The sequence below is a fragment of the Neophocaena asiaeorientalis genome, unplaced genomic scaffold, assembly GCF_003031525.2.
Source record: "Neophocaena asiaeorientalis asiaeorientalis breed wild unplaced genomic scaffold, Neophocaena_asiaeorientalis_V1.1 scaffold78, whole genome shotgun sequence".
NCBI lineage: Eukaryota > Metazoa > Chordata > Mammalia > Artiodactyla > Phocoenidae > Neophocaena > Neophocaena asiaeorientalis.
The window spans coordinates 7,761,377-7,782,100 of NW_020175018.1; the positions used below are offsets into that span (position 1 = coordinate 7,761,377).

The window sequence follows — 20,724 nt, forward strand, 5'->3', positions numbered from 1 at the left end:
GGGCTGGGGGGGGGCTGCGGGGGTGGGCAGGAGGACAGCGCAATGCCTCCAGACCATCTCTCTGCAAGCAGCACTCACAGTCAGCCCCCAGCACTGGTCCCTGCCACCCTACCATCTCCCTTCCAGGTCATCCCCTCTTCCTTTCAAGCTATAGACAGGGAGTGAGTTCAAGGTCCTCCCACTGGGAAACAGTCCTGGCAAGAGGAGGGGGGCAACGTGTTCACTATAGGAAATGCGCAGGACAATTGCGTCCTAATAACTCAGCGCAGATTTCCGAGCAGCAACGGCGTCTCACGGGCTCCGCGGGCCGTGGAATTCAATATGATATGCTTCAGCCTGTCAGCTAATGGGCTGCTGCTGGAGGCCACGTGATCCAACCTTCCCGGGGATGTTAAACGATGCTGAAAAGTGGCCCAGATTTATCTATCGGCGCAGTGTGTGTCCCTGCCTGTGGGCGTGTAGGGAAATGACAAGTTATGAAAACAGGTCTTTGTGAGCAAGGTGGGCGGGGACAGGGTTTTCAGGGCTGCCCCGTGCCGGGGTCGTCGCCAGCTCACCCAGGTGACACACTGCTCCACGACACAGAGCATCAGTTTCCCCACCTGTTAAATCCATTATTTGATTACTATCCCCTCTCTAACCTGTCATTCATTCCCAGAACATTCCACCTACTATGTACTGAGTTGTGTGCTAGGTGCTGCCAGGCTGCCAGTGGGATGGACAAGGCCCTGCCGATCTGGAGGGAGGGGAGAGGGCATTAAATAACCGCCATGAGAAGCGCCATCAATTCTCACGGCCCTTTATCACCGGGGCCGCCGCCAGCTTCCTGTCGCCGGGATCCCTGCACACCGTACCACTCCGTGGTCCACCCTCCAATCCTAAGCTCAGTTATCTGTCAAACCACAGCCCCGATCACAGTGTCCTCTGAACACTCTCCAGTGGCAAGGAGGACATCTTCAGGGTGGCCTGCACTGCCTGCAGGGCTGGCCCTCTGCCAGCCTCCCCTGCCCCACGCCGTCCTCGTTCTCTGAGCCGGATCTGTGCGCAGGGCCTCCCTCCGTGCTGCCTCCTCTCTGCTCTTAGTTAAACCCCGTCCATCTCGCAGCATCAGGTGGGCAGGGCCATGTCTGGTTTTGCTCATATCCCCACCTCCCCAGGGTTGGCACGGTGCTGGCAGGAAAGGGAGAGGGGTGAGCCAGCTGAGCAGGCCTTAGCCAGGTCACAGGGTCCCTGGCAGGGCTGGCAGAGGTACAGACCCCCACAGGGCACAGGGCACGGGAATCCAGAGGGGCCACAGGAGCCAGGCAGGGAAGTGCAGCTGTGAGGATCGTTATCTGACTCACGTGTTTAAAGGTCCCCAGGATGCAGGCGAAGGACTGATGGCAGCTGAGCAGTGGAGGGGGGCGGCGCGGCAGGAAGTCCTGCAGGCGCCCCGGGGGGGACGGCGCTGGGCTGGGGAGCCGTGGGTACCTTCCCCACTGGGGGAGGGCTGGAGGGCTGGCCCAGATGGGGGCTGCCAGCGAGGGTTTGGGGTTTAGGAGGAAGGAGCTGCTTTAGAGCCTACATCCCACTGGCCCCTACCGACCAGGAAGGGTCCCTGGGCCCCCGCTCCCCTGTGCGAGCCCCATGGCAACGGTGTTTGTGCCCACTGAGTCCTCTTGCAATGCCCCGCTCTGGGGAATTTAGGGGAGGGAGAATAACCTGCTCCCTGAAGGGCTTTCATTTATAATCTGGGAAGAGCCATAGACCTACTAAATAAAATGGCCTCAGTACAGACTTGCAGGGTCTACTGTAATTACCTGGGAAGAGCCAGTCTGCTGGGTTTTTTTTTAATTTGCATTTTTCAAAGTGTTTAATGGAGATTCATACAAAAAAAACAGCCTATCGGGTAAATGCACAACTTTACATTAGGCTGAGAAGGCTGAGGCGATACTGGGTCTTCACCCCTCACTCCTCACCTGCACTGGACTGGCTTCAGCGGTCAGGCCACCTTCACAGACCAGCAGATACAGAGACCAAACTAGTGGTTACCAGTGGGTGGGTGATGGGGAGGGGAGGGGGCAGGGGCAATCCAGGGGGAGGGGATTAAGAGGTACAAACTATGATGTATAAAATAACCTCCAAGGATATATTGTACAACACAGGGAATATAGCTAACATCTTACAATAACTATAAATGAGTATAACCTTTAAAAATTGCAAATCACTATATCGTACACCTGTAACTTACATATCAGTAATATTGTACATCAACTATACTGCCTCAGTTTAAAAAGTTCTTTTAAAAATAAAAGAAGGCTGCCTTCGCTCATTCCCTCATTTGTTCATTCCACACACATTTCCCGAGCACCTCCTCTGACCGGGGGTGGGATCCAGGAGTGAATGCACACAGCCCTCCCCTAGAGAGAGAATCACCTTGCAGTGGGTTAAAGGGACACACAAAGGCTGGGGCGGGGGGACCCAAGCCAGCCTGTGAAAGTGGGGTCAGCTTTGCAGGGGAGGAAGCTTACCAGGCCACAGGGGAGGGGTCGCATCTGGAGCGGAAGGAAGAGCCTGGACGTAGCCCTGGAGGAATGGAAGAGATGGGGCTTTGAGGAATGGTCGAAAGTGTGCTGAGTCCTGAGCTAAGGTCCCCCGGAGAAAGAGGCAGCCTCTCGGTGGGCTGCGCTGCTGTCCACCTCCAGGGGATGCCCCCAAGGTCCTTCCCTGGGTGTCACTGCCCCCTGCACAGTGCACAACCCTTACGGCTGCATGTGGTGGGCCTTTTGTTGGGGCTGGGAGAAAGCTGGGCCCCAAATGGGCAGGTCCCCCAAACCAAGTGGGGAGTTTGAGCTGGATCCAGGCGGCAGGAAGCCGTTTTGTGTCTTTCGGGAGGAGGGTGACGTGATCAGAGTGGCATTTTTTTTTTTTTTTTTTTTTTTTTTGTGGTACGGGGGCCTCTCACTGTTGTGGCCTCTCCCGTTGCGGAGCACAGGCTCCGGACGCGCAGGCTCAGCGGCCATGGCTCACGGGCCCAGCCGCTCCGCGGCATGTGGGATCTTCCCGGACCGGGGCACAAACCCCTGTCCCCTGCATTGGCAGGCGGACTCTCAACCACTGCGCCACCAGGGAAGCCCAGAGTGGCATTTCGGAAAGACCACTCTGGCAGCCTGTGGAGAATTTGTTGAGGTAGAGAGACAGTTGGCTGCCAAAAAATGGCCCGTATAGAACACATATTTTGCCAAAAGATATGACAAAAGCCTAATTCTTTTCACCTGCAAAGGGATGCTGCAAATCAACAAGAAAAAGACCAGTCGAAAAATGGGCAAAGAACAGGAGCAGCCAGTTTGTAGGAAAGGAAATACTCATGACTTTGAAACACAGAAGAAAGCTTCTCAACCTCATTTGTAAGAGAAACAAATTAAATCTGTAATGAGATGCTGCCGTGTTTTTTTCACCCACCGACTAGCAAAGGTTAGCGTTTTGATAACAAGCCTCGTTGGGGAGGATGGGGGATCTGGCCCTCTCACACAATGTTGGTGGGACTGAAAATCGGTGTGGCCTCTTGGGAGGGCAATTTGGCAATATTGATTGCAATTTAAAATGCATATACCCTTTGACCTAGTAATTCGACCTGTAGGATGTACTCATACGTGTGCATAAAGATGCGTGTACAAGAACAATCCCTGCAGCACTTTATGTGGTAACAGAAAACCGGAAACAAGCTAAATGCATCCATCGGGGGCATTTAAGTAAACGAAAATATTCTAAGTCATTATAGTGCATCGCATAACGGCATGACAATGGTGCCATTAAAAATCTGAGGCCAGGGCTTCCCTGGTGGCGCGGTGGTTGAGAGTCCGCCTGCCAATGCAGGGGACGTGGGTTCATGCCCCGGTCCGGGAAGATCCCACATGCCGCGGAGCGGCTGGGCCCGTGAGCCATGGCCGCTGAGCCTGCGCGTCCGGAGCCTGTGCTCCGCAACGGGAGAGGCCACAACAGTGAGAGGCCCACGTACTGCAAAAAAAAAAAAAAAAAAAAAAAAAAAAAATCTGAGGTTAGCTGACATGTACATATCACGCAACAACCTCCCAGAAACAGTGTTAAGTGAAAAGTAGAGTGCCGGTTGGCGGATACACACATATGTAAGAATTCATGTATGTGTACAGACTGTCTTTGACAGGAACACACAAAACCCAGAAACTATAGCTGCCTCTGGGGACAGACTGGAGAATTGAAGCACAGGGGTGAAAGGGAGATTACTTGTCACTGTACATCTTTTTGAGCTGTTTTTATTTGTTTTAGTCATTATATATACGCATTAATATCATATGGGCATTTATATATGTATCTCCACTGCATATTTTAAACAAATTATTGCAGCCACTATAGAGAACATTATGGAGGTTCCTTAAGAAACTAAAAACAGAGTTACCATATGATCCAACAATCCTAACTATTGGGCATATATTGGGAGAAAACTCTAATTTGAAAAGTTGCATGCATCCCAATGTTCATAGCAGCACTATTTCCAATAGCCAAGACAAAGGAGCAACGTAAATGCCCATCGACAGATGAATGGATAAAGAAGATGTGGTACATGTATACAATGGAATATTACTCGGCCATAAAAAAGAACGAAATAATGCCATTTGCAGCAACATGGATGGACCTAGAGATTATCATACTAAGTGAAGTAAGCCAGACACAGAAAGACAAATGTCACTTATATGTGGAATCTAAAAAAATGGTACAAATGAACTTATTTTCAAAACAGAAATAGACTCATAGAAAACAAACTTATGGTTACCAAAGGGGAAAAGGTGGGGGGAAGGGATAAATTAGGAGTTTGGGATTAACAGATACACACGACAATCTATAAAATAAACAAGGACCTACTGTAGAGCACAAGGAACTATATTCTATATCTTATAATAACCTGTAATGGAAAAGAATCTGAAAAAGAATAGATATATGTGTGTATATGTATGTGTGTGTGTGTGTGTGTGTATAACTGAATCACTTTGCCGTGCACCTGAAACTAACACATTAAAAAAAAGAAGAAGAAAAAAATTACAGCAACCACAAGTAGCCCAGGTGGCTGAGTGTCATTCCCATGCAGAGGCTCATTTTACCATGTCCTCGGGGAATGAATTTCCATGAACGTGAATTTTCCAGATACATTATAAGAATCAAAACTCTTTAAAAGCTTTTTTTTCAATAAAGGAAACCCCTGTAAAACGTATAATATCCTTCCATATTTTATCAAGTAAAGAGTGTGGAATGACTGCGAACGTTTCCTGACTAGGAAGCCAAGGGTGCTTTGCCCCTGCACTCAGGGCCCCCGTCGGCTGTAAGGGGGCTCCTGTCCCTCCCCAGCCCGTCAGGTGCCACTTGACACACAGCGTGTGAGCACAGAGAAAGGGCTGAAACAAGAGTGTCATTTCTGGACTGGGAGCCCGGGTCGGGGTGGACGTTCTGGATGTCGTGACGCTGGTGGCTCCCACAGGGGTGGCTGGAGTCCTGGGATGTTTTGACCTTGCAGTAACGGGGGCAGCTGCTTCCCTCTCCCTGCTGTCCACCGCAGAGTCTCTCTGGTGGCCTGTGGGCTGGCGGAGGGCAGGCTACTGCGGCCTTAGGCAAGGTGAGAAGCTTCTCCAGACCTAAGTTTCCCCAGCTGTGAAAGGGTAGTGATATCACCCAATGGCCAGGGTGACTCTGGGGCCTGGGACAAAGCTGGTCCTCCACACATGGACACCATTTTCACCACCGGCCTCCCTTGCCCACACTGCCTGGCACACTCCTGTCCCAGTTATGGGAACCTGGCCTCCTAGGTTCCCCCCCACCGCCATCACTTTGCTGGCCCAGCCAAGCAATTCCCAAGGCCTCCTGTTCTGTAAACCTGGCTGGGTTGGGGTGCCTTCCAGGAAGCAGAGACCGGCGAGGCCTTTTTTATTACATGCCAGGGCTTTTCAGAGGAGTGTTTGCTGATGTGGTGCTACTCAAGGTCTCCCCAGAGCCTCCCACTTCCACGTGTTCTCAGCTGCCTCTGTTGGTGGGACTCACCCGCCCTTCCAAGAGGGGCCCATCGCGGCAGCACAGAGGAGAACCGTCTGGAGTGAGATCCCGTCTCCACGAGGCCGGGATCCCAAATTGGCTTTGGCATTTCTAAGCCAAGTCACTTCACCTCAGTTTTGAACCTCAGTTTCCTCATCTGTAAAATGGGGAGATAGTAAGAGTATCCATTTCCCCAGCATGCTTCTCAGACTAAATGAACTAACACATGCAATGTGCCTGGCACGGTCTGGCCGTTGTATGTGCTCAGGGAATGTGAATGAGGAATGTGGTTACATTCAGATCACCCTGTGCTGTGACACGGCTTCCACCAGCTACCGGAGGAGCCCTGATGCCATTCGATTCCCCGCACTGAGGCTGCTTTGTGCAGGGCCGACCTCCTCAGCAGACCTATAGCTACAGCTGGCGTGGCCAGACCACCTGTCTCTAGGCCTGAAGACGCCAGCGCCTTGGGCTGTGTGCTCTGCTCCAGCCTGGGAAGGGCACACACTCTGTCTGGGCTCCTCATCTATTCTCCACTCCTGGCCCCGATCCTCAAGGGGAAACTTCAGTGACCTGCTTTGGACTGGGCTTTCCAGGGGATGGGAAGGCTCCCCAAGGAGCTTGGAGCTGGGCTGCAGCCAAGCCACAGAGCCTAGGACTGGAGTTCTTAGTGGGAAGATACAAGATATTCCCAGAATCCCCTGACTCTGGAGTCTTAGGAAACCCATGTGGCCCCCATCACATCGTGCGTCTCAAGTGGAGAGTATGTGGTGGGGCTGAGATGCTCTGTGCAGCTGTAAGGTACACACAGTCACTTTCTTGGAGCAGCAATTTTATTTGAAGATCGAAGCATTTTCATAGTAAAACAAATATGAATTGAAGCAAAAAGGTAACATGTGTCTACCAAGTCCCATTTCATTGTTTCGACTTGGATGTACAGGAAGAACACATTTCCCAGTATCCCCTGCACTCAGGTTGGGGCCAGGTGACCAGATTCTGGCCAAGGGCATGTGGGTGGAGGTGAAGTCACCTCTCCCTGAACAACCCACTCCTGCAGTCCTCCAGTCTTCTCTTCCTTTTGGAGGCAACTGGGAAGCCGTCCTTGAGGAGAAAGAGGCCAGGCAGGAAGCAGCCGGGACCCTGCATGGAGGAGTGTCATCCTGGAGAGCCCCCTGACCCTGTCAGATTTGCACAGGCAAGAAGTAAACCACAGGGGTGTTCAGCTGTTGTGATTTGGGGGTTTAGCTCAGCATCAAATAAGTCAGCATCCTGACTAAAATATGGATATAATATGGAGCCCAAAGCAATATTTACAGGACTTTAAAGCTAAGACATGAGCCTTCAAGTAAGCGGCTGCTTGCAGCTGGCATCTGGGCCATGCCCACAGACTTCTGACCTGCCAGTCTGGACTGTATTTTTCTCCAGCACCGTCAGTGATAGACCCAGTGACCCACTGATGCCACGGCCGCTGGCCCTGGAAATGGCTCGAAGCACAGCTATGTAAGCGCCTGGGGAGGAGCTATTGAGGTTGAGTGTCTGAGCAGATCACATGGCTCCTGCCTGATGACTGAGGCCAAGTGAGAAATGAGCCCAGCACCGGCCTCCGAGGTCCCCACAACCATTCTATGGGGGGTGAAAGAGGATGGTCCAGCTCCTGCCTTGGGCCCTGGGGTGAACCCGCCCTGACTGGTCACTGTTGCCAGCACGATGCACGTCTTCCAGGAGCCATGGCTGGGCTCAGGTGGCGGGGAGAGGAGGCTGCTCTGGTCATGACTTCAAACAAGTTACTTCTCCCAGGCCCCCAGTTTTGCCACAGGTAGAAAATCGGAAGTGATGATGGCATTTGAAGCTATTTCCTTACATGCAACCACAATGTATAAAACAGAACAACCACCAAAACAACAGAAAAGGAAGAAAGAAACAAACAAAAACGGAACAGCCGAGCTGCTCTTGGGCACCATGGAATCTAGTTGAAAACCCTGAACTACAGGCTGGCCCTGGCTTCTGCTCTTCAGATTCCTTCGCTGAGGAGGCCTGAGCTCACATCTCTAACTTGCTGGGCATGTGGGCGGGGCCCTTGCCCTCTCTGGGCTTTCAGTGTCCCATGTGTGAGATTGACAGGTTGGAAATGCTATGGCCGTGGATACAATGTGATAACAAAGCGCATTACTTAGAGATAAAGCTGGAGCTGCTTGGGTTAAAAACAGAGTGTGGTCTGGGCCCTGAGGGGCACCACCAGATGCCTAGGGCTTCTGTGGGAGGCAGCTGCATGGAAAGACCCCTGGAAGGTATGCCTGGCCTGGTTGCCATGGGCCGAGGCAGTGCTAACCTCCCAGGCTGCTGGAGCAGCCTCCCCACCTGGTGGGGGTCCGTGGGTGACAAACCTGGGTTTCTTCAGCAGGGAGCAGGGTGGCAGCTCCTACTGCACGGCCGAGCCGTGACCTGCGAGCACAGGAGTCTAAGACCAAGGGGCTGGCACAGAGTTGGAGCACAGAGAATGTGTAGGATCTGAATGTTTCACAAAATGGAGAATCCGAGGGGTCCAAAGAACAAAGGCGTTCCCAGGGGTGACAGAGCCTGCCTGAGTGGCCCCCCACTGTGGAGGGGCTGTGGGAAATGACGCCTCTCTGATGCCATTGGGTGGTGGTTTCCAAGGGGCAGGGATCCCATTTATTTATAGCTCAAGGCCATCTGCCTTTCTCTTTCCACCGGGTGGTCCACAGGCTGAGAAATGTTCAGAGCAGACACAGGCTACCCCCAAAGGGTCAAGGGCAGGGCTGGCGCCAGGACAGGGCCACCAGGTGTGTCAGCAGCACCAGGTGGGCTCTTTGGAGCAGCTTGAACCACTAAGTTCTCCAGGGAGCTGTCCTGCCCTTAGCCTCCCCATGGGGGCCGAGCTTGCAACACACTCCTACCCAGCCTGGCGCCGTGGGCAGTGGCTGCTGCCCACACAAAGCTGGAAGGAGCCACTTTCTCCTCGAGGGCAGGCGAGCCGCCAGAATCTCTACAAGGTGGCCAGGCTCTAGGGGCACGTCACTCCCTCCCTCAGGGAGACTGTCCCCAGTGGATCAAGGGTTGGGGGCTTTTCCAAACTCCTTCCTCCATCTCCCCCAGGATCTCACAGGTTCCCTGAGGCAATATTTAGCTCCCCAGCCAAACATTAACCATTAGAGGAGAAAAAAATTGGAAGGATCCCCTTTCTCCCCAGCTGACCCCAAATGAACAAGCCCTGTCCACCCTGCTGGATTTGCTGTCACTAATTATCACGCAGAAGAAATCGTCGGTGCTTTGCAGTACTTTGCAGCCATTTCTACGTGGGGCCTGCATGCAGAGACACTCAGCTCTGTGTTATTATTGCACTTTACGAAGTTACCAAGACAACTGAGGCCAAGTAACAGAACCTCGACTTTATGCGCCATGAAAATTTAATAAAGAATTTTTAAAGGCTTTTAAGAGGCAGAAGCTGTAGTCCAGCAGCAGCAGGGAGGAGGGACAAGCACGTGGGGCCGCCCACCAGACCTGGAGGAGCCTGGCCTGTCAGGGCCATCCACGTGGGCAGGAGTGATCTGTGGCATCTGTCTAGTTCAAGCATATCGAGACCGGTCCTTTCCTCAAAGGACATTTATTAAGACGCTTCCTGGTGCCAGGCTCTTTACATTGGTTACGACCCATCTCCACTGTGCAGGAGAGGAAGAGGGAAGGGGGTGGAATCACCGGTCCATGGCCATGGTCACATAGCTGGACAGCGACAGGCCCGGACAAAGACATCGCTCTTGCCACAGCGCTCAGGGCCTCTGCTGGGATTCTCATTTTCCCCATTCTGATGCAAGAAGTTCTGAAGGGAGATGCTCCTGCTGCCTCTTTTCGTCCCCCAGCTCCTGGCCTTGCTTCTGCAGCCTGGGGGCGGGGGGCTGGAGGGACATGGTGAGGGGTGGGCAATGTCCCTGTGGCCCCAAGCTACCGCCTTAGCAAATGCCTTCGTGTCGGAGGAAATGTTCTACTTGTGAGCCTCCTGGTGAGCATGTTACGTTACCCCAGGGCTGCAAAGACCCTCTTTCCTCTGCTCTCTAAATAAGGCACAGAAGCAATCTTGCCATTTTATGCCAAAGCTCAATGGTGCTCAGTGTGTGTGTGTGTGTGTGTGTGTGTGTGTATATAAGCAGTATGCTGTGTGGTTTTCCTAGTTATAGAAAAATCAGGACTTCTGGTTACTAGAGATGGAGGTAATTGAATATGTTGCCTGTTCTGCAAAGCTTCTTTGCCCCTGGAACAGAAAAAAAAAAAAAAATTCGAACGTATTTCATGAGGGAGAAATTCATATACCGTATGGGAAAATTTCTCCCATATCTGTCAAACTCAGTAGGACATTGGCAAAAATACCAGTCAGGGTGAGTTTGCCTCGCTTGGAGAGAAGGACAGCTCTCAGCCACTGAGCGAGATCTCATCATTTCTGAGTTTTGAGGGAAGGGGCTCAGATGCCAGCCAGTTAAGCCAGTTCTCAAGGCTGGGACCGAAGAGTTTAGGGCATTCATCCAGAAATGAAAAAAAATTAAGCTATTTTGGAGTAATATTCTGTCAATCACAAGGAAAATTCCAGGTGTCAGAGGAGCAGCGGGAAGCATTTTTCACCCTGTGAATGTCTTCAACTACGTGAGGATGAAGTGGGGAGGAGAGGGAGGGGAGCTGACTGTTCTGACTTCATTTGTCCTGATGGATTAGAACATTCCAGGAGGAACCCTTTCCCTTCATCCCTTTACACTTTGCAGGAAACCAGAAGCCAGTCTGAAGATAACTCGGCATCCCGGCAGCATTTGGGTTTACAAAATGCTTTCACGTGTATTATGCTTTCCATCTCTTGTCTTCTGTTCCCAGAGACAAAGTGAGAGAGGAGCTGTCACCCCCGGCACAGCTCAGAAACCCGGAGCCCATAGAGCTCAGTGCGAAAGAGCAGGTGGGACTGCCCCAAGCTAATCCCCAGAACCCCAGGACCACCTGAGCCAGCACCCAGCCTCTCTCAGATGTGGGTTTCTGCGTCTGTGAAATGGGGCCAAAACCCTCTCCTTGCTGGGCTGTACGAGCATTGAGGTGCCGTTACGAGAGCAGTTATCGGGCTGAGAAAAGAGCAAGGCATTGGGGGCTGGGCTCTGCCTTCCACCAGCTGGGAGGCCTTGGGGAAGTCACCTGACCTCCTGGGCATCAGTGCCCCCAGCTATGAAAAGAGGGTGATGAGAATCCTCATCCTTTGTGGGGTCATTGGGAGGATGGAGATAAAAGTACTTTGCAAACTGTGAAGCATCAAACAGATGGTACACTCGCGTGGGAAGGGGAGTTGATTCTAGAAAGGGATGGAACACCATTCCAATGTCTAGGCCCATCCCCAACCTGGTCCTACTCACCCTGACGGACTACATTCACATCAGGATTACTGCTCTGAACTAACCAACCCCCCACAGATGCTGCGGGGCTGGAGAGACAGGCTGGACGCCCGATGGAGGAGCCGTGGCGGGCATGATCCAGCCCGGTGGCCCTTATTCTCCCAGACGGGGTTGCCCATGGGGGACGCAGCCCAGAGCAGAGCCCGGGCATGAAGGAACACGGAGAGACTGCCCAGGGTCAGAGGAGCCACTGTCTGCTGGGGTCCCGGGACACGGACACGTTCACAAACTAAACCTCCAGGGCATCCCAGGGGGCTGGGGAGAAGCAGTGTTGCAGCTCAGGCTTCTCGCCCGGGCCCCCTGAACAGTCCCAGCACCTGCAGGGCCCTGGCTCGGTGGGTGCCCGAGGGGCCAGCGTGAATCCAGCACCTGCCTGACCGTGAGAGAACTCACTGCTTGGTGGGAACGAACGCCACGACACCACAGCACGAGTGTGATAACAAAGGACTTTCCAGGTTCTCACAAGTAGGAGGAGGGGGAGGCTCACTGTTGGGGGGATGGCAGTGGGGACACTTGAGCTGGGCCTTGAAAGATAAGTGAGTTTTCACTGGACAGAGGGAGGGTCCAGCAGAGGGGACAGCAAAGGTGGGACAGCACCGAGCAGATCCGGGCCCCGTGGCCCCTCCCAAGGGGGTGGGAACCGGCACATTCTCTCCCGAGTGGTAGCAACGGACACAAAGGGCCTGTTGGGAGCACAGAGGCTGCTCCTGAGGGCTGGGGGCTAAGCGTGGATTTCGGGTGGAAAGGCAGGAGGAGACTGGATCACGAGGGGACCTGAATGCCGGGTCAGGGGGCTTGGGCTTTAACTGGGAAGAGAGAGGGTTGACTGGACTGGGGGATTGTGCAGTCAACTCTGTGCTTCTCAGAGTCCTCCCTGGGCTGAAAGGGACAGAAGATGGTTGAGGGGTTTAAGAGGCAGAAGACTGATGCAGTGTATCCAAGAGATGATGGGGTCTGAGCTGGGAGAGTGGATGGAGGACAGACAGGAGGGACCCAGGAGTTTGGGGACAGAGGCGCCTGTCTCCAGGGGGCCCTGCCTCCGCACACGGGGAGGGGCCTGTTGGGACCAGCAGTGCCAACAGACTCACCGAATCCAAATCGCCTTTACAAGCCCCTTTCTGACCAGGCTGTGGGGACAGAGCTCCTGACCGTAACAGCAGAGAAGCCAAGCACATCCCCTGGGAGGCAGGAAGGAGGGGAGCAGGTAAGGCCAGCACTGAAGGGGGAAGGATCCTTTCCAGGTACACCAGAAGGGGCACGGCAGGCACGGCGGGAAAGGATGGAGGTGGGCGGTGGCCCAGGGCTGCACGCAGCCCAAGCTGGGACAGACCGAGCCTGATCTCATCCGTTCATTGAAGCCACTCTGGGTGCCGGCCCTGCGGCGGCTCAGCCAGTGAACAGTGACAGAGGCGGTGTGGCTGGACTGTGTGGGAACACCAAAAGGAGGGGCAGGAGGGGCAGGAGAGGGTGGGGGAGACGAGGCCAGGATGGAGCCCGAGGGCCCTTCTCAGGGCTGGGCTGACCCCATGGGCAGAGCTCAGGGACCCAGATCCCCACGGAGCACCTCTCTCCCAGGAGGAAGGAAACACCTGCTTTTGCAATCACTTCAATTACACCCTACAAAACAAGCAGCAATTACCAAAGGGGATAAACACAGTGGGACTTCCTATTAGGCACGAGGCGGTGGGGGAAGTCTCTCACTCACTCTAATAATGGAGCAGCCTCTTGACTCTTCCTGTTCAAAGAAATTGAGCCAACAGGGCCCGCTCTGTCACTGACTGGCCTCCTATAAAACGGCAGCCTCGCTTCCCCAGTGCTCACCGAGGGCCGTGGGGCTCCTCAGGCCCTGTCTGCCCTGGAGGGACTCCTTCTAGACAGTGACCCTGGGGGGCCACCCAGCAACCTGCCTCCAGATGACACACAAGGGGTGGGGAGAGAACGGTCCTCATCCTGGGAGCTGATGTTCACATATCACCTCAAACAATGTGGCCGGAATTCAGCCTGTCGATACATTTTTTTTTTCTAAGAAATTCAGTGTGCTTGGTTGGTTTGGAACCTGATGATTGCACCCCATTTTGGCAAGTGAACGCTTTCTGGAAATCAACTTCAAGAAATGGTATAGGGCTTCCCTGGTGGCGCACTGGTTGAGAGTCCGCCTGCCGATGCAGGGGACGCGGGTTCGTGCCCCGGTCCGGGAAGATCCCACATGCCGCGGAGCGGCTGGGCCCGTAAGCCATGGCCGCTGAGCCTGTGCTCCGCAATGGGAGAGGCCACAACAGTGAGAGGCTCGCGTACCACACACACAAAAAATAAATAAATAAAAGAAAAGCAGGAGAAGGAAGATGTCTGTGCTGGTCTAGGACACACCTCTGCCACCAATGACTTTCTCCCTGGCCCTACATTTGTGGGCATTTTCTGAGCCCTACTGTGTGCCAGACACCGTGCTAATCAATGCCTTCAAAGACCCTTCATCCTCCTCACTCAGAGCCTGATGGTCAGCTAAATCCAGGGCCCCCAGGGTCCTATAACGAGGACCCTCTGGAAAGGGCCACATTAACCCGAAATCCAACAACACTCTGGATAGCTTGGCTGTACGAGGGCAGTCTCTTGTCTGCCTGTGGTCAGCAGGCCCTGGACCCTGACTTGCCTGGGGCCATTTTCCAAAATGCTACCTTTAGCTGCCTCTGAGGCTTCCCCTCTGAGCGGGGGCTGCCTGGGGACATGGATGCAGACAGGGAAAGGGTCTTGTGGATGGGAGGGCACGGCTCCCCTTTGCCTGGCTTCTGACATCAAGCTCCCGCTCGCTCTGGTCCTTACGCAGGTCTTACTTTCCTTCCCTCTGAAGCCCTCTCCTCCCCTCCAGGGCACCCTGCACACTCTGGGCACACTTGATGATCACCCCACCCATGGAGAGCTTCAATCAGAGGCCACGTGACTGGGGGGACGCCTGCTTTGGGGTCAAGGTCAAACAAAATGATCTCAGAGGCTCCCGCCAGCTCTGAGACTTCAGCAGCCTTCCTTAGTTACCTCTCAGTTAATCATATCTTGATGAATAACACATGGGACACGGCAGCAACAGGCAAGCTCATGAAATCAACGAGGTCGGTCTGTTAACCACACCCACTAGCCCATGATTGCGGTGGGTGAGTCCCGCAGGCCTGCTGGGTATTTCCACTTCATTTTCACAGAACGGGTGGTAGGAAGTCCACATGATGTCCCTGGGCTCTAACCATATTCTCTTCGGGGCCTCAGCAGACCCCAGTCTCGGCTGCCTCAAGTTCTTTCTTCTCTGCAGCTCTCCGTCTTGGGGTTGTTGGTGCCCCCTTCCCCAAACACAGCAGTTTTATCCCCGGCGGTGGCTTCCCATGAGCCCAGAATAGAAGAGGCCATCTGTCACGTTTTGGAGATCATATGTCCGCTGATGGCTCGCAAGCAGGTGGGCCACCAAGAGGTGCTGGGAGGAGGGCGGTTGAGAATCAGGCAGCCTCGGGAAGTGCAGAACATGGAGACGATTAGGGGGAATCTCAGGTGGGAATCCTCAGCATCCTGCCATCTCTCCCCCGGCAGGAAGCCTGGGGGTCTCTTGGGCTCGGAAGGGCTCAATCTTCTTCTGGGAGGACAGAGTGGCCCTCAGGACAGAGCGTGTCTGGAATGGGAGAGCTTGAGGGCACTGTTTGTGCAGGGCGGGGGGATGGCCCTCAGCCAGCTGGGCTGTGGGGGTGGCCTCCTGCGGGGTGCCACTGTGAGGGGGCCGGCCCCCCGATGTGGCGCTCCGGCCACACACCAGGCGCTTCTCGTCCAGCAGGGACAGGTGGTATTCACACAGGTCAATCAGCGAGGCTACCTGCTCGTGGAGGGGCAGCATCTTGAACTTCCTCTGGGCCAGGTAAAAGAAAGCCTCCACGAAGGCCTGCAGGCACATCCCTGTGGGTGAGAGACTGGGGTTAGTGGGGTGTGTGTGTGTGTGTGTGTGTGTGTGTGTGTGTGTGTGTGCGCGTGTGCGTGCGCGTGCAGAGGTGACTGGGGTTGGTGTGTGTGTGGTGTGTGTGAGCATGTGTGTGCGCGCGCAGAGGTGGCTTGGCACACTGCCCTGGGAAGACCCCACTCCAACCACCAGGCTCTCTCCCCACCGCTGTCTCATTCTGGAAACGAAACGGGGCCGACTCAGAGTGCCTGCCATGCGAAAGTCTAGCTGGGTGTTTGCAGCCACTTGCGGATTCAACCCTTAAGCAACCCTGTGAAGAAGGTTCGATGAACCCTGTTTTACAGATGGGGAAATTGAGTCTCAGAGAAGTGGAGAGAAGCCCAGTGGGTACACAGCGGTGGGGCTGGGATTTAAACCTAGCCCAAAGCCTTATCCCTCTGCACCACCATCAGATGTTCCCATTAAAACCCATCGCACTACTTTAATAATAAGGGAAAAGGGTATGAAGATGAGCCCAGTCCGATAGCCATGTTCTATATCCTCACAGGGGTGTCAGTTACATGGGTATGTGCATTTGTCAAAACCCACAAATTGTATTACCTTAAGATTGGTGCATTTTGCTACATGTAAATTTTACCTCAAAAAGTAAAATATACCTGACCCCTTCTCTACCCAAAACTGTATTCCGGAAGGTATTAATAAGAGTCCCCATTATGCCCCTGGAATGTTCTTCTCCTACTTTGCCTCATAAACTCCTACTCATCCTTGGGATCTCAGCTGAAAATCACTTACTCAGCTAAACTTCCCCTGAGCCCCAGATTACATCCAGCTCCTGGTACAGGCTTCTGGCACTTTTCTTTGTCGCACCTTTGGTGGCCAGTTCAGGGCTTATTTGTGTGGTTCTTTAGCAATCGCTATCTTCTGTCTGGACTGCGGGCTCCAGCTCACCTCAGTCCCCCTGGTGCCAGGTCCCCAGCAGGCGCTCAGTATAGAGGGACAGACTACACGAGTGAATTAATGAATGGATGAGTCGGTGCTAGGTGCTTCACAGACATGCCTTTTCGAGGTCATTATTATGATGCCTCATTTTACAGATGAGGAAACTAACAATCAGAGATGTCGAGTAACTTCCCTAAGGTCACAGAGCCAGAGAATTGTGGCCTGGAAATTCAAACTCTAACTCCCAATTCTTTTAACTATGTTGTGCTACATGAAAGGTTCTGAGTCTTCCCAATGTCGTAGTTAAAATGAACCCTGTGATCCACATTCATGGGATTCCATGGCCTTCTTGGGGAAGGTGGCTCTAAGGCATACCAAATGCCACACAGTATTCTGGATGAGGCCAGTCCCCATTCCACTAATCCACACCTTCCCAGTGGCCTTGTTTCCCGGCTCAGACGTGCTAGCTGCCTGCTCTGTCACTGCAGGCAGAAGCCTGGCCTGGAGTTTGGAAATACTGGATATGGACCTTGGGATCTGAGAGATCTTTTTGCGTCAGAAACTTGAGCTGAGCAAAGTTGTTTTTTCTTAATCTTCTTCTAAGTCCATCAAAGCTTTTTTGCTTGGCTTCTCTTGACTCCAGACGTTCTGCACGTCCCCTGCTTGGTCTTGACAGGTGTTGATAAAGAGGACAGTAACCCTTTTAATGTAAACAGAGGCCTGGTGTGGACAGAGACACAGGGGAATGGAGGCCTCAGTCTACAATCAGGAGACAGACGTTTCCTAATCACCGACTCTGGGCCAGGGCTCTCCTAGGCTGTGCGTCCATGTGTGTGTGTGTGTGTGTGTGTGTGTTACAGTTGGTGGGAGGATCTGGTACACACAGGGTGAAGAGGCCAGGATCTAAAGCCCAAGAAACCCAGTGCAGTCCCAGCCCCCAGCTTCCCAACCGCGTGATCTCAAGAGCACCGCTACTCCAAGTGTGGTCGACCGACGGGTGCCGAGTCCAGGAACTGCGTGTCCCTGGTCCCTGACAAGCTAAGGAGCTCCGGGCTAGAATGTAAGTCACCCTCCTCATCAATCACATTGCTTAGTTCAGCTGGCAGTACTCTGTAGCAAGTCTTTCTCTTTGTAAAGGAAGCCACATGCATTTACATTCTGGCTCAAGTCTCTTATCCAGGACTGTGAAGAACAGTTCGTGACTGCAAGCGTCAGTAGCTCTGTGGTCTACACCCCCTTCCCCAGCTTTAATGTCACCACGATCTTGTCAAAATGCAGATTTTGGGGTGGGGCCCGAGACCCTGCATTTCTGACAAGCTTCCCAGTGGTACCCAGGCTGCTGGTCTACACTCTGAACAGTGAGAATTGAGCACCCTTTCTCAACAAACACTCGTTTCCTTCCCTTCATTGGAGGCAGGCTGTGATTAGAGCTATAACGCACCGAAAAAATACAATGAAGACCTTTTCTGGAGGAAAAAACATGGCTAAATCACCTGGAAGAAGACATTCTAAAATGAGAAATGGGATTTAACGTGTTTTTTCTTTTTGCTTGTCTACATTTTCTGATTTTCTATAGTAAACGTGTGCAGTTAAAAAATATGCAATGGGAAATTCTAGAGAGTAGGAAGAGGTGATGCAGGGCAGCTGCTTTTAATTATGAACCCTTTGCTACTGTTTGAATTTGAAGTCATGACTTTGAAAAAATACAATGCAAACTTTCCGCATATGTGTTCTACTTTGATAAAAGTTACATATATGTATATTATATAAATGTATGTTATATATATACGTATAGATGTATATTATATATATGTATGTTATATATACGTATATATGTATATTATATATATGTACGTTATATATATACGTATATATGTATATTATATATGTATGTTATATATATACGTATATATGTATATTATATATATGTATGTTACATATATACACGTATATATGTATATTATATATATGTTACATATATACGTATATATATGTATATTATATGTTATATATACGTATGTATATTATATATATGTACGTTATATATATACGTATATATGTATATTATATATGTTACATATATACGTATGTATGTTATATATTTGTATATTATATATATGTATGTTATATATGTGTGTGTATATATATATATATATGTGTGGGGATGAAGGGGAATGGACATTACTGACTTGTGCGTGGGTCACGTACGCTGCGCCTGGTGCTCTGAGCCTCACTACAACTCCCATTGTGCAGATGAGAAAGCTGAGGCCCAGAGAGATGAAATAACTTGCCCTCAGGTCACACACTGGTGAGTGGCAGGGCTGGGGTTTGAACCCAGGCCTCAGGCACCGCTGATTCTGTTGAGAGTCCCCTGGAGGGCTTTTTGGAATACAGACTGTGGCCTCACCCCCAGAGTTCCTAGTTCTGAAGGTCTGAGGTGCGGCCTGAAAACCTGCACTTCGAACACGTCCCCAGGTGGTAACGAGGCTGCTGGTCAGGACCCCACTTGGAGAACCCGTCCCAGCCCCGCCTCCTCCCACTGCTGAGTTCAGTCTGTTCTTTCTCCACTGCCAAAGACCACCTGCAAAAAGGGGCCTGCTTGCAAAAGGGCCTGCCCCCGAACTGCGAGAAGCTTGACTTTGGGATAAAAATGCCTTTTAAGACGCTCTGATTGAAAGCAGACTCAATCAGTTATTTTTAAAAGACTAATGATGGAGCTGGAAAAGCATGAACTTGTTCCAACTTTGCATTACGTCCTCTCTTGGTTTCTGAGGAACCGCACATCCCCGGTTTCTTCCAGCGTCATCACTTAACCGCTAAGGGGGGCAGAGCTCCGTTGACCTCTGCGAGGCCCTGCCCTTCTCTGTCTGTACTGATGGAGTCTAGACCTGAAAGGTTCTAGCGGGCCAGGCCACAAGGGCCCTGCAGACCAAGGTGGGACTTTGAATCTCCTGCTGAGGAAGACGGGTGGCCACTGGGAAGTTTCGAAGTGACACGGTCAGGGTGGCTGCCGCATTGACGGTGGCAGGGGCACATGAGAAAGAAAGCGGGGAGACCCATTAGGGGGCTAACTGTGCTGGTCCAGGCGAGGGCTGACAGTGGCTCGGATCAGACGGCAGTGGTGGAGGTGGTGAGGGATGATGAGGTTCTGAATAGAGTCTGGGGGTCATGCCTGTGGCTCTGTGGGCTGCCGATGGGGTGGATGTGGGTGTGAGGGTGAGTCAGGAGCCCTCATGAAAAAGGGACTCTAACAGCAGGCTGAGGGACTGGCCTTCCTCTCAAGGCCCGTGGTTTTCAAACATTTTACGCATAAAATTGCCTGGGGACCTTGCCAGAAATGCAGGTTCCTGTTCCTGTCCCCTGGGGATTGTCTGTTGGTGATGAGGCCCTAGCTACTGCGCTTGTAACTGCAGCTCTGGGGATTCGACCCACGAGGGTGATCAGGAAGCTTGGGAATGAACACTCCCTCTTGGCCATCTCTCGAAGGGCTCTTGAGGAGACGGTGCAGTAAAGAAGTTAAGAGCATGGCCTTTGAGAAACATAGCACTGGGCAATCAAGAACCTTTGGGGGGGCTTCCCTGGTGGCGCAGTGGTTGAGAGTCCGCCTGCCGATGCAGGGGACACGGGTTCATGCCCCGGTCCGGGAAGATCCTACATGCTGCGGAGCGGCTAGGCCCGTGAGCCATGGCCGCTGAGCCTGCGCGTCTGGAGCCTGTGCTCCGCGACGGGAGAGGCCACAACAGTGAGAGGCCCGCGTACCGCAAAAAAAAAAAAAGAACCTTTGGGGATGCACAGAACAAGCTTTCTCCTCTGCAATCCCACTGTCCACCTCTCTCTCCCATCTTCATCTGCTTGGGCTGCCAAGTACCATAACAGAACACCACAGCCGGGGTGGCTCAAACGACAGCTCTCACAGCTCTGCAGGCGGGAAGTCCAAGATCAGGGTGCCAGCGTGGTTCAGTTCTGGTGAGGGCTCTCTCTTCCTGGCTTGCAGACAGCTGCCTTCTTGCTGTGCCTTCATATGGCAGAGAGAGAGAGCCAGCTCTCTGGATCCAGCCAGTCCTATTGGATCAGGGCCCCACCCTTACGGCCTCATTTAACCTTAATCACTTCCTCAGAGGCCCCATCTCCAAATACAGTCAAACTGAGGGTTAGGGTTCCAACATATGTATTGGGGTTTAGTCCATAGCACCCTGGTCCGTAGCTTCGTTCTGCTGCAGTGCACCCAGGACTTGGGATGCTCACCTACCATTTACCAAGCCTCTGAGATTACTTGAGCTACTTAGGAAAGGTGTAAGAGACCCTATCCCTCTTCCCTGCTCCTCCACCAGCCCTACCAGAACACCCCTCACAGCTCTGATGCAGATTTGGAAGCGTCTCTTTGGTAAC

General features: G+C 52.6%; 1 protein-coding gene across 6 annotated transcripts in view; it reads right to left on the reverse strand.

Moving 5' to 3' along the window:
• TTLL11 (tubulin tyrosine ligase like 11) overlaps window positions 1-20,724 on the reverse strand; it is a 261,119-nt gene that overhangs the window by 4,861 nt on the left and 235,534 nt on the right. For 3 of the 6 annotated variants that reach the window (XM_024762456.1, XM_024762455.1, XM_024762458.1), the window contains exon 9: window positions 2,511-2,565. The exons of 1 other annotated variant lie outside the window; for it this stretch is intronic. In XM_024762456.1, the coding sequence (XP_024618224.1) occupies window positions 2,511-2,565 (55 nt within the window). Of the gene's footprint in view, window positions 1-2,510; window positions 2,566-13,688; window positions 15,396-20,724 lie in introns of those variants that run through there. 2 more of the 6 variants (XR_003005604.1, XM_024762454.1) reach the window with 2 other exon arrangements.